General features: G+C 43.9%; 1 protein-coding gene across 1 annotated transcript in view; it reads right to left on the bottom strand.

The window, feature by feature from the left end:
- SMAD4 (SMAD family member 4) overlaps positions 1-14,616 on the bottom strand; it is a 2,088,766-nt gene that overhangs the window by 1,235,285 nt on the left and 838,865 nt on the right. The window contains exon 5 of the mRNA XM_044082137.1: positions 5,759-5,980. Within this exon, the coding sequence (XP_043938072.1) occupies positions 5,759-5,980 (222 nt within the window). The remainder of the gene's footprint in view (positions 1-5,758; positions 5,981-14,616) is intronic.

Raw genomic sequence — 14,616 nt, 5'->3', positions numbered from 1 at the left:
TGCACAAAGGGTAAGAATGTGTTCCCCCTTGTTTGTTGATGTACCACATGACAGTTGTGTTGTCTGTTAGAATCAACACCTGCCCTGGAAGAAGTAACTCTTTGAAAGCCATTAATGCAAACTGGACTGCTAACATCTCCTTCATGTTGATATGTAGATGCTGTAGTCTGGCAGGCCACTTGTCTTGTATCCACTTTCCATTTAGATGAGCTCCGCAAGCAATGTCTGAGGCATCTGTCGTTAGAATTTGACTCGCCTCTGGTCGGGTCACAGAGAGTCCCTTGTTTAGGTGACATTCCTGAGCCCACCACAAAAATTCCTTTTGAATGCAAGGTATTATTTGAATGACAGTGTCCAAATCCTGGCAGTGCTGTGTCCATACATTTTGAGATACCATTGTAGCTTCCTCATATGCAGTTTGGCATTGGGAAGCACCAGAATACAAGATGCCATGAACCCTAAGGCTTGAAGGACTGTCCTTGCAGTCAGCCCGGACTGAAGAGATAGTTGATGGAAGTAACTGGAAAGATTCTTTTGTTTGTCCGCGGTTAAAAGGCCATCTGGGCTGCTGTATTCAGTCTCACACCCAGAAAGCACATGTCTTGAGAGGGTACTAGACTGGACTTTATTTCGTTCACAGAATACCCTAGGCATCTTAGCACTGCTATGACATATTCCAAATGCTGTAGAAGGTCTTCCTTTTCTTGAGCCAGAATCAGGCAATCGTCCAAGTAAGGATAGATTTGAATTCCTTTTAGCCTGAAGTAAGCTATCACTGGAGCCAGAACCTTTGTGAATACTCTGGGCGCAGTAGATAAGCCAAAGGGCAATGCAGAGAACTGATAATGAGAATTTCCAGCTCGAAAACGCAGATACTTTCTGCAACTTAGTCTTATAGGCACATGAAGGTAAGCTTGCTTGAGATCTAAAGTTACCATCCAGTGATCCTTGCCCAGCAGAGGTAAAAGCTGTTGTAACGTCAACATTTTGAACTTTGGAATGTCCAGATAAGTGTTGAGGATAGATAAATCCAAAATTGGTCTCCACGTGTTCCCCTTCTTCGGTACTAGGAACAGGCGAGAATAAAATCCTAGGCCCCTTTCTGGCACAGGAACCGGCTGAATGGCCCCTATCTGGAGTAACTGAGAAATTTGCTTGTGAGCCTCTTGTCTTTGTAGAGGAGGAATGTCTGGCATGCCTTTGAAAGGAGGCAAGGTATGGAAATAAAACCTGTAACCGTGGTGAATGATATCCAGAACCCATTTGTCTTGGGTAATTAAATCCCAATTTTCTTTGAAAAGAGACAGTCTTCCTCCTAGAGGTGCCACCAGGCGAGAAGGTACTGGCAGCTGAAAAGGCAGGTCATTGGGTCTGCTTACGAAAGGACTGACCCCTGCCCTCACCAGAAGTCTGAGCAGGTGAACTCCCTGCCCTAGGCCTAAAAACACCTTGAGCTCTGCCCCTACCACGTCTAGACCTACCCCTAGACTGGGAATCATAAGCAGGATAAGTCCATCCCTTAGCAGGCCAATTTCTACTAAACTTAGGAGGCTGCACCTGCAAAAAATCCTTAACAGTTTGCATAGACTTAGCCTTGTCCTCCATCTTCTTTAGAACTGCTTCCACAGGCGAACCAAACAACACATCAGACTGTAAAGGAGCATCCAAAATCCTTGTCTTAACATGCTCAGCTAAGTTCTGATCTCTCAACCAGGCGTGCCTCTGAAGAACAGAACCAGTGGCAGCCACCCTGGAGGAGGCCTGCACAGCATCAAAACCACATTGCAAGGAATGTTTACCCACTTGTTCAGACACATGAACTAAATCCTGCAACTCTTTACACTCAATACCTTCCGCCAGAGCATCCACCTTAGATTTCAACTGTGAAAGAAGGTAATTCTGATATTTTAACATGTGAAACTGACAATTCAACGCCCTCATGGCTAAAGTGGAAGAAGTATACACTTTCTTTCCCCATCTATCCAAAGCCCTTGCCTCTTTATCAGGAGGGACAGGATTTTTAACAACTGAGGCCTTCACACCTTTAGGCCCCTGAGAGACAGTTTCCGGGTCTGCCCTAGGACTCTTAAAAAGATACTTATGAGCTTCAGGCACCCTATAATACCTATCCGGTTTAACTGGGGCAGGAGGCAAAGAATCAGGATTCAGGGAAGCCTCTGCAAAAACATCTTCCACCACATTCAAAACAGGAGGAATAGCTAAAGGCCTATGCTGGGGTAAAAACAAGAATTCCCTAAGCCTTTTCCTGGAATCAGAGAAATCTTGACCTTCCCATTTAAAATGCTCCCTCATGGAATGCAGAGTCTCTGAAAATGAAAAATCCTCAGGAGGAGAAGCAGAAGGAGTAGAATCATCCACATCAGAATCAGAATAAGGAGGGTACTCCTGCAAGTCTTCAGCCGAAGACTCCGAAGCCTCCGAGCATTGCTCAAAACTCTCAAACTCAGGTTCCACCCTAGGCCTCTTATCAGGAGGGGGCATAGAACCCCTAATCATAGTAATCAAATCCTCTGCCATTTTAAGCATATGTTTCTTAGGCAAAGATCCTGAAGCACTAGGAGAAACCCCCACAGAGGCTAAACTTGGCCTGCCCCTCAAAGAAGCCTTGGAAACTGAAGGGGAGGCCCTAACCACCTTAGGAAGAGAGGGAAGAACAGCCACCTGAGAAGCCCCCTCAGCCTGGCCTACTTCCTGAGAGGATACATCCTGTAACAGTAAAGTCTCTCCCTGAGACTCCAAAGAAACACCTGGCAAAACCTCCGGCTCTACTGAGCCCTCTAAAGAACCGACGTCTGGGACTGTCGGTTCCTCCACTCTAGGCTTTGCTGTTTTGTCCTTGCGTTTTTTAGCCGAAGCGCCGGAACATCCGACGGCATTTTATAATTACAACGCTTCCCAAACACTAACCTGGCACAGTCTAACCTTCTCTTAATAGTGCGTTTGTTAAATCTAGCACAAGAGCGGCATCCAACAACGTCGTGCTCAGGCCCTAAACAAGGTATACACAAAGTATGGTAATCCCTATGAGGTATCTGTTTCCCACAAGAAATACAGTTATTCACTTTTTCTGACATCCGGTTAAATACTGAGGCAAGAAAAACCAAAATATTCCCAACGGGTACTTAGCCAACTTTGATTCGGTCTGAAACTCTGGCTTCAGAAACTTTCAGAACGCCAACCTGCACTCGCAAAATTGCTTCTGCATCGGACCATGCGGCAAAAAAGACTGAGGATATGACGTCGGTCATGCGCATTAGTACCCTGACGTTCTGACGTCAGTCTAATGCGCCCTGACCGACGTCAGCCATATACTTTGGTATTCGGGCCGACTGGACAGCGGACTACCCTATAGTTAGGACTGCAGCAATGTGGAATGAAGAACATCTAAAACCTAGCACTAATGCTCCTGATAACATCCCCTCCTACTTTCTTAGCATATCTGCTGAAGCAACTGCCTACCCCATTAGCATACTAATCAATCACTCTATCCAAGAAGGCATAGTTCCCCAAATCTGGAAAAAAGCCTTCATCATACCTTTACATAAGGGTGGTAACAATAACAATGTTAATAACTTTCGCCCCATCGCTATCCTCTCTCCCATCGCTAAACTCCTGGAAAAATGTATTCAACTACAACTACTTCCTTATCTCTTAGATAACCACCTGCTAACTCCCACACAACATGGATTCAGACCTAATCACAGTACTATGACAGCACTCCTCTCCTTCCTTGAAACTGTAAATAAAGCCGGGACTCGGCCTTACTGTCTCTACCCTTCTACTCGACCTCTCTAAAGCCTTTGATACTATCTCACACAGGCTGCTTCTAACCAAACTTGCAAAACTTAACCCATCTCCTCATCACTGAACTGGTTCTCCAGCTACTTAGCCAATAGATATCAAGCAGTAAAATGGAAAAGGCAACCTCCTCATTCCTTAATACCCCAACCGGAGTTCCCCAAGGCTCCATATTAGGACCCTCCTCTTCAACATATTTATAAATGATTTCCATACCGCTATCCCTCTCTCCAATATCATCCAATATGCAGATGATTCTACCATTATCTGCTCTGCCACATCTATCCCCTCCCTCCTAAAACTAACCCAGGATGCTTTTTCAACCACTGAGCAATGGATGAAAGATAATCACTTGGCACTAAATGCCTCTAAAACCAAGTTAATGATTTTCACCCCTTCTAAAGTCAACTCTATCAATATAAACACCTTCTCTATTACTAGTCAAAATAACATTCATCTGGAGCTAGTGTCAGAGACCAAACTACTTGGAGTCCAAATTGACAATCAACTAAAATTCAACTCCCATCTACAACTAAATATCAAAAAAACCCATCAAAAAATTGGTATGCTTTATCGGCAAAAGTACTTCCTTACAACTGCCACTAAAATCACTCTTTCCACTTCCTTTCTTATTCCTTCCCTTCTCTATGGAGCCCCTCTTCTAACTAATCTGCAAACATCTTTAAAAACACAGCTCTCCTCCTGTTACAACAAAATTGCCAGGTTTGCTACCAGCTAAATGTCTTCTACCCACCAATGTTCCTCTCTCCAACAACTAAAATGGCTAGAACTACCCCAAACATCTCACCTATACTCAACTGTCCCTCGCTCATAAGCACATTTTCAACCCCTCCCTCTGTCCCTCCCTGTCCAATGTCTTTAAACTGCACCTTCCTGATAGAGTATTAAGGTCCAACAACCAAAATCTACTTGAAATATATAAGCCTACTCGTCCCCCAGGCAAAAATCTTCTATCACATGGCCTTGCACGCCTCTGGAACTCCCTACCTCCATCCATTCGTACCACCTCTAACCATTTTAATTTCAAAAAATCTCTTCATTCTTACCTAGCATTACAGTGGGAATGCTCCTGCTTCCACCCCATATAACAAACACTAAAATTCACAAGTCCTCCTAACTCTAGCACTCTCATTAAATTTAGGGCATCTGCTAGAATACTGTCTTGAGATTCTGCAAGAATACTGACTCTTAACTTGTACCGAATTCTCATTTTAACTTTGTACACCCCTTATAATTTGTATTTGATACAAGTTTCATTAATTGTCAACTTACTTGTAATGTTTGTTTATAATATGGATTTCCTACTTGAATTGTTACAATGTATAATGCATTTGTATTGTTTGTTTTAATATGTATTCCTGCTTGAATTGTTAAAAATGTACAATCATCTCTAATAACCTAATGTAACATTATTTTGTCTGGAGCTTTTCTCCCCAGGACTCCATTGAAAACGGGTTCATCTTGGCCCAATGGACTATCCTGGTAAACCAACTGCAAATAAAATAATAAATAAATAAAAATAAATATTTCCCCTGCAATTAATTCAGCTTGGATACAGTACAGCAATAGGTATGTAGCCATTGTAACGTGTTCCCAATTAAAATTCACTGAGGATGTAACTGCAATTCTGGAAGAAAGACTAGAGAGAATGTGCTGCATATCTTTTTAGCCATGTTTTCCTGCTGAAACCGTCAACTCAAACTATTACTGATGGTTTCAAAAGCAATTAAAGAAATTGCTGTAAAGCACAGAAAGTATAAGTAAACAAAAGAGTTAAATGCAAAAATCCTGAACTCAGAACCATGCACATACAACAGAGTTTTAATCAGGAAAGCTGGCATGCTCTTAGCAAATGTAATATATCACATTAAGTTTTGTTTGCCTCTTTGCTCATTCACCACATTGTCTTTCCACTTACTTGTAGAAGCCACAGGAATGCTGGCAAAGTTGGCAGTGCTCACAGCAGTAGCCTCGGAAGGTACCAACAAAGCAGGGTTGCTGAAGGTTTCTGCAGCAGCTGGTCTAGTACTTGCCTGATGCTGAATAGTCTGAAGTAAATGTCCTTCGGCTGCAGATAAAGATTGCTGTGCCTCACCATACTCGTGACCAAACTCATCTTTTACTGGCAAAGTTGATGGAGCTGTATTAAAACAAATATAAGCAAATCATGACAGAAGGAACTTTTGAAGACTTAAAAAAGCAGCATCTCAAATGACCTGCTGAATAAGACAATGTATTACTCTGGGTAAGTAGGCATAACATAATGCCTAATCAATTATTAGTGGCTACTGCAAAAGTAAAAAAAAAAAAAAAAAACAGGTTTTATTCTTCTCACCTTATCTTTGGCGCAGTTAGAATATTAAATAGTAGTCATTATTCTCAGAGAAGGCATGTGCTGGGGTCATGACAGCATTTCATGAAACCTTGGTAGGTGTACATACCACAAATAAAGTGCTGCTATGTACCTTCCTCTGTTCTTGGAGCCATATGGCCCCCCACAGGATTTGTGGCTGTGGTAAACTATTTAAGCTCAAGTATTACTGTTATAACAAGTATCTATGGAAAAACTGAAGATTTAAAATTAACTATACACAATCTATTAAGGGGGAGGGTGGCTTTACTGTTTCAGTGACCAATCTTCTAAGACAGTCCAGTGGTGTAAGTACACTCACCTTAACTGTAGATGTTCAACTAGCAGAATCACTGTTGCGGTAGCATACACACATGTCAAAATTATGAGGTAGTCAGACTTAACAACCCAGCCAGCAAACATCCTATGAATAGGACCAGCCTCCCCTATGCCAAAAACAATGGAAGGACATAAGGCATATACAGTGAGAGGGGTCAACAAAATATACTGTTACAGTAAATGATCTTACCTCCATCAGTACTAGTCTCTTCATTAGGGGACTCATTAACAGTACACAACATTTCCAAACAGTACTAATACAACAAAGGGAGGAGAAAAGTAACAGGATCCTCTGTATTATACAGCTGTGCCAAACTGTCCTGCACCTCAAAATGTATATCCTGCTTATGCTGTTCAGTGAATGGGTAGACCACGTGACCGCTTCTAAAAATGTTTTTGCAGAAGCATTTCTAAAATAAGGTGTGGATGTTCGCTGCTGTCCAAAATACAATGCTCTCTAAATTTTGCCTTGCAGAGCTTTATTAACATTTGCCAAAATAAAAAGACAATGTAACAAGTCAGCTGTTCAGTTTGCTGATTAGAAAGCATTCTATCCCCTTCTTAAAAGGGGCAAACAAATGATCACTCTTTTTAAATTTCTTTGATTCCTTATGTGCAACATCTTAACTACTCATGTGTAGCCAGCAAGCGTAAACAATGCTCTTCTTTATTTTGCTAGTTTCCATAAAAATCTGCATTTAAATAGATCTGTTATGCAGTACTGCTGATAGTATTTTGGGTATGCAAGTAATAGTAGTTTTTAATGCTGACCCATTATGACAAAACAAATGAACAGGGGTACACACATGGGGCATGCATACAACACAGCATGCAGTTTTATTAGGAGCTTAACAAAACTGTAGATGTTAAGAGTATGTTCAATGTTACAGTATTTTCTGTGTTTGGGACTTCTGTTGCAGAAGGCATGCTGACTATGCAGGCTTCCACAGCTCAGCACCCTCCGCCCTGAAGACTGGGCAGCTGATCTCCCACTTGGATGCTATGATGATTGTGGTGCAAGAGGTGTGCCCGCCTACTCCTTCTTTGGTGTCTTTTTTGCATTATCACCCACCAAAGACCTGTGGCTATCGCAAATAGTGAAAGATGGCAGTGTCATAAGATGACCCATTCTCCCAAAGATTCCTCTCTAAAAACTAAGCCAAACTAAGTACTGAGTGTGTCCTGCAGAAGCATCTGTCTTATCTCTATCTTTTTCCATGTCATGCAGTCCTCAGCATTACTACCATCAGTGCTGTTGCATACTTGCTACACAAACACACACTGATGTATCACAAGCTGGTCGGCAAGTTAGACAATGTACTTGGAAAACTGCAAACACCCCAAACATCAACACTCTGACAAGAGAATAGCTGTGCATTCGCAGAATGACTGACTCCCACTGGGAGCTGGAGGATTAAAACTTCTGGGAGTTTTACTTCTTTGATATGGATTATTACAACTGTGTTTTTCAAATAACACCCTGCCCCATATCCAGATGATCTGAAGACCTTATTTGGGGTGTGGAAAAAAAAGTTATGTACACACCATAACGTTACATTTGTGTTGTCTATTTTCATTCTTCCTCAACCGATGGGTCCTGGATCCGACTCGGCCACTTTTACCAGATCCAAACTCATGAGCTCCTCCCTTTACCCATGATGCTCTGTTCACCTAAAATACCTCAGACTGAGTTTGCTGCCCATAGAAAACAGTGTACAATATCTTAATATAAGTCAAGGTGGTATAGAAATAGGGGGAAAAAACCTGGAGCCCAAACAAGGAACAATTCCCAAACTGAAACTCTTAGGCCTATCCAGAAGCAAAGGGGAGGGAGTTAGGAGGGCAGGAAGTTGAGGAAGAATGAAAATGGACAATGCAGATGTAACATTATGGTGAGTACATAACTTTTTTTATCTGATGTTGTCATTTTCATTCATTCCTCAACTGGTGGGACAGAGTCCCAGCAAGATGAACCTTGGGTGGTGCTCATGGAAGGATATTCCGAAGTACTGTGGAGCCAAAAGCAGCTCTGTTCCTAGAAACCAAACCTAATATGTAATTAGCAATAGAAGTATGAGTACTGGACCAAGCGACAGCTGCACAAATGTAATCTATGGAAGCCTTAGACCAAAAACCTGAGGATACAGCTATACAAATCCTGGAATGAGCTCTAGGAGGCTTAGACAAAGATAATCCTGTCTTACTACAGACAAAGGAGATACAATCAGTTAACCATTTGGCCAAGGTAACTATAGAAACAGACTTGCCAAATCTGTTAGATGAGAAGGATACAAACTTGTCAGTCTTCTGGAAATCTTTGGTTCTACGAAGATAAAAACACAGTTGTCTATGCACATCCAAATGACAGAGCATGTACTCTCCCTTATTTGAGAAATTTGGAAAGAAAACTGGGAGGTTAGTGACCTGGTTAATATTTGAATTAGAAGCTACCTTCGGCAAAAAAATGGGCTGGTCAGCAAGGATGCCCTGTCTTTGTGGAAAACCAGGTAAGGAGATTTGGAAGACAGATCTTGGAGTTTGGATACTCATCTAGCTGATGTGAAAGCAACTAAAAAAATGGTTTGCCAAGACAAACAATTTAGATCTGACACGGCTGACGGTTCAAAGGGGCTATGTGTCACAGCTTTAAGCAATAGTTAAATCCCAAAGAGGAGTATGATCCTTTACTGGAGGTCTAAGTAGCAAAGCTCCTTTGAGAAAGGCTTTACATAATTTAGAAGAAGCTAAGGTAGCATAAGTTTCACCTAGATGGAAATCTGAAATGAAAGCCAATTGGACCTTAATAGAAGAAAAGCAATCCCTTTCACTGAAAATTGAAGCTAAAAAATGAAGTACAGCAAGTGCAGGGGGCAGAGAGGGATCCAGAAAACAAATCTCTTCCATTTATATTTGTACATCTTTCTAGTAGAAGCTTTTTGACAAGATAAAATATGACTGACTGGGGAGGACAGCCCCAACTGTCTATCAATGGAATTGGAAAAAAATGTGGTCAGTTGGAGGCTTGTTATGCCCAGATGAATCTTATTTGTCGGGTGAGACAGAAGGTCTGGTTTGGGATCCATTATCCACGTTAGATGTAGAAGTTGAAGCCAGAGGAAGGGGAACCAAATCTGGCCAGGTCAAAAGGATGCAATGAAGATTGTATTTATTTATTTACCATTTGTTTACTGGGAAAGTCCGACTTGGAACTAAGCCAATTTTCAGTGTAGGGCTGGGAAAAAACGCTGATGCGTGTCGTTATAACGTGGGGAGAAACCACACGAATGCAAGGAGGACATGCAGACTCCACACAGAAGGCACTCCAGCCAAGAAACAAAATGGAGAACCTCTTGCTGTGAGATGACAATGCAACCACTGCGCCATCCAAATAACTGTGCTCTTCAACCAGTATGTTTTCTGTAGAAATTTTGGGATGAGAGGCAACAGTAGGTAAACATAAAGAAGACTGGAAGGCCAATCATGGACTAAGGCATCTCTCAGTGACTCTCTTGTTGGAGGGATCAGGGCAAAGACCCTGGTACATTTGTTTGTGAGAAGAGACGTGACTAGATCGCAACATGTCTGGCCCCACTGATGGAAAATTCTCTCAGCCACTTTAATACTGAGAGACCACTCATGAGGGATCAGAATGGACCTGCTTAGTTTGTCCACAATCATGTTGTCTTTCCCTAGTACGTGCACTGTTATTAAAAAGCAGCCGAAAGAGATCACCCACTGCCACACACACTGCTTCTTGAAAAAGCAGATAAGACTTGGTTCCTCCCTGTTTGTTGATGTACTGGAATAGACACATACTGTCCATCTGAATAACAATCCTCCCAAGGGGAGAGCATCATAAAAGGCCTGCAACACTGGGAGGACTGCTCTAATTTCCAGGACACTGATGTGCATCTTGGCCTCTCCTGGAGACCATGATCTTTGAACAGTCCTTCCCAAGTAGTGTCCCCCCACCCTAGATGGAAGGCATCTGTGGTCACAGTGGCTGTGGGCAGGGGAAGAACAAACGAATGGCCTTCAGAAACTTTGTTTCAGAGCAGCCACCAAAGAAGATATCTTATGCAAGCTTGTGAAATCTTGACTGGGACGGTTAAAGGTTGCTGAAGAATGGTCCACAGTACTGACAGGGTCCATTGCAGAATTCAAACGTGAAACCTGGCTAAAGAAATGTAATGACTGCAACAGTGAAAAACGAAGAACATCTAAAGTGACAGCTGTTGATCTCAAGGGCTTTAACAGAAATATATGAAATCACTTTGTTTACCTGGGATCTGAGTGTATGGATTCGTGCTGGAAAGAGAGAAGCTATCTGACTGACCATCTCCAGGCGAGCACCTATGAACTTCAGGCTGCGTAGGTGTGATTTGCTGTAACTGACTGTGATGCCTACATGGAAACACAACTGGAGCTAGTACTCCCTTGCCTGCTGGAGTAGATGCCTGGTCGGGGCAGTTAGGAGCCAGTCGTCTAGTTACAGGAACACTTGGAATCCCAGCAGTCTTAAGTGAGCTGCTACCACTCCCCATGGATTTAATTAACACCCTGGGGGCTGTGGTGAGACCAAAAGGGCAATTATCTGAACTGCTAATGACTGGTTCCCATCTGGAAGTGCAGATATCTTCTGGAGCACCTGTTCATTTTGGTGTGATAGCACGCATCCTGAAGATTTATCAAGCGCCACCAATCTTCCTTTCTTAGTAGGGGCAAAATGGACTGAACTGTGGCTATCCGGTACCTTGAATACTGCACAAACTGGTTTAGTTTGCTGAGATCCAGGATGGGTCTCAAGTCCCCCATTTTCTTTGGCACTAAGAAGAATCCTGAGTAGGTCTTAGATCCTCTAGGGTCGGGGGGGGGCCTTCTAAAGGACTCTTTATTCTTACAGTTTGTTGTTTCTAAGGCTTCTACTTCCCTCTGATTGGGTGGAACATCGGGTACTCTCTTCAATATGGTAGGGGAATTTGGGAAAATGGTATGATACAACTACCTGACATAATTCTCTGCACCCAGGAATCCTTTGTTATGGACAGCCAGGCTCTTTAGTGCATGGCCAAATGCTCTCTGCCTCCAGAGGCCAACATTTGGGCAGCATTTCAGAAGCGCTGATATGGCTCGTCTGAGAAGGAATCCCAAAAACCCTGGTTCTGCGAGCCTCCTCTGCCATGGGGGCAACATCTTCCTTTAGAGAGCCCACCCTCTGCCCCTGTGAGAAAGTACAGTTGTGTACACTTACCATAAATGTAGATGTTCAGTGTATTCACTGTTGCAGTCATCACCTGTGGGTTATATCCCTGCTGTGGTAGCCCTCAGCCGGCCCAAATACCAGAGTCAATGTTTTTATGCGTCGGCTGCTGTCGCCTGTAGTCTGACGTCAGGTCATCAGTGCTATAAAGCAAGACGGCCGACACCATTACATCAGTTTTTCTTGCCCTAACCAGTCAGAAGCCCAAGGAAATATAGTACAGTGGTCCTGGTGGCTAAAAGCCACTGTGAAAAGTTTATGTCCCCTAAGGAAAGAGGACATAATGGGGAAGGAGGGAGGGAAACCAGGACTGCAACAGTGAATACACTTGAACATCTACATTTATGGTAAGTGTACACAACTGTGCTAAGTTCTTCGTGTTTCACTGTTGCAATCATCACCTGTGGGAGGATTCACAAAGCTGAGAAGGGTGGAAGGATCAATCAGAGACGTAGGCATGGGTCAGCAAGCCCTCCAGAACTGCAGAGGCAAACCCTGTCCTAGCTTTAGGGAAAAGAGGTAGGTGGTAATGCTTTGTAAAGGTATGGACAGAGATCCAGGTGGCAGCTTTAAAGATGTCCCTGGTGGGAACTCCTCTGAGGAATGCTGTGGAAGTGGAGGCTGCCCTAGTCGAATGGGTACGAATAGACTTGGAGGGGAGGTTTCCCATGTAGACTGTACTGAAAATGGATACAGTGCGATATCCATTTGGAAATGGTTTGCTTGGAAATAGGCTTCCCCTCTGCCCCTGGGGCAAAGTTGATATAAGAAGCTGGTCTGTTTTTCTCAAGGGTTTAGTATGGTCCAGGTAGTATCCGAGCTATCTGTGCACGTCTAGCGAGTCCAGAATTCTTTCCCCCTTGTTTTGAGGGTTAGGAAAGAAGGTGGGTAGATGTATGGCCTAGTTGAGGGTCACATCAGATACCACACCTTGGGTGTAAAGAAGGGGTTAGTCCTCAGGGAGACCCAGTCTGCATGAAAAATGATGAAGGGCTCAACGGCCATGAGTGCCTGAAGTTCTGAAACCCTTCTGGATGAGGTGATAGCTAGCAGGAAAGCAGTCTTCCAGGAGAGGTATCTCAATTCTGCTGAAGCAGCAGGTTCGAATGGTGGTAAGGTTAGTTTTTCCTAAAACATAATTCAGGTCCCAGGCTGATGTGGGTGGCCTTCTGGGAGGTCTGATATTAGAAGCCCCTCTGAAGAATTGTTTAATCAAAGGTTGTGAAAAGTGGGGCTGGTCTGTATCGAAATGAGCCGAAATGGCTGAGGCATGGATTTTAATAGAAGAGGAGAGGCCACTATTGAGTAACTTGGCTAGGTAATACAGGATAAGAGGGATGGAAGGTTGTGAGGTACTGCCCCCTCTGGACTGGCTCCAGGAGCAGAATCATTTCCATTTCCCTGCGTAAGATTTTCTGGTGCTGGGCCTTCTGGTCTCTGTGATAATGTCTAGGACCCGTTTGCTTAACAGGGGCCCCTTGTTTGCTTTTAAAGTATTAGCCATGCTGACAGTTTGAGAGTCTGCAAGTGTAGCTGCAGCATCCTGCCCAGGGTCGAGAGGTCTGAGATCAGGGGCAGCTGCCTGGGAGGCTGTAAATGTCAGGCTGTGCTGTAAGGGATAGCAATCCTGTCTGGGCCAATCTGGAGTAATGAGGATGGCCTTTGGTCTCTTCTCCCTTATCTTGATCAGTACCTTGGGAATAAGAGGCAAAGGAGGGAATGTGTACACAGAGAGAGAGTTCCAGGTGAAGGTCAAGGTATCCACCTTCCATGCTAGGTGGTGATACTCTCTGGTACAGAATTTTTTTAGCTGGTGATTGAGGTGCGAAGCAGAGAGATCCACCTCTGGAGTTCCCCACTCCTGAGTGACTTGTAAAAAGATTTTTCTGTGGAGCTGCCATTCGTAGGGGTCCAGTAAGTTTCTACTTAGGTATTCTGCCAGGGTGTTGTTGATCCCTGGTAGGTATTGGGCAATTAGGTGTAATCCCATGGAGGAGGCTGTCAGCCAGAGGTTCATGGCTAGCCTGCACAGAGGGTGAGATTGGGTCCCTCCCTGTTTGTTGATATACCACATTACTGTCATGTTGTCTGTTTTGATAAGGAGAATCCCTGGCCTCAGATGGGGTTTGAAGGATGTCAGAGACTTCTGGACTGCCATCATTTCCTTCTGACTGATGTGGAAGGGAAGGTGCTGGGCATCCCAAAGACCTTGGGAGCACCTGCCTGCTAGGTGAGCGCCCCAAGCAGTGTCTGAGGCGTCGGTGGTGATGGTCTGTCCAGTAGGGTGGAGGATACAGGGAAGACCCTTGTTCTTGGCACAGGTCCCTGCCCACCAGAAGAACTCGGCCCTTATACATGGGATCAGAGGGACAGAGGTCTCTAGAGGCTGACAGTGCTTGACACTAGAGGTTCCTTAGATAACACTGAAGTTTCTTCATGTTAAGCCTGGCCAGAGGAATTAGAAGGATGCAAGATGCCATGTACCCCAAGGCTTGCAGGAGTTTCCTTGCAGTGGGGTGACTTTTGGAAACCAGATGGGTAAAGTAGAGAGGCAGGGAGCTCTGCTTTTCTGGGGATAGGAAGGCCGTTTGGGAAGCTGCATCCAGCAATGCTCCCAAGAAAATGATCTTCCTGGACAATGTTTGCTTTGATTTCTTCTCGTTGATGGTGAACCCTAGGGAAGTTAGGGGGGTTTTGACAAAGAGATGGCCCTGGAGCAGCTTTTCTTTGCAATCTGCCTGGATGAAGCAGTCATCCACATAAGGGCAAATCTGTATGTTTCTCTGTCTGCAAAATGCTACAGCCAAGGCTAAGCATTTGGTGAATA

This window comes from Protopterus annectens, chromosome 1.part1 (assembly GCF_019279795.1).
Source record: "Protopterus annectens isolate FY-2018-M chromosome 1.part1, PAN1.0, whole genome shotgun sequence".
NCBI lineage: Eukaryota > Metazoa > Chordata > Ceratodontiformes > Protopteridae > Protopterus > Protopterus annectens.
The sequence above is the reverse complement of the archived record's forward strand: the minus strand, read 5'-3'. Positions and strand labels throughout refer to the sequence as shown.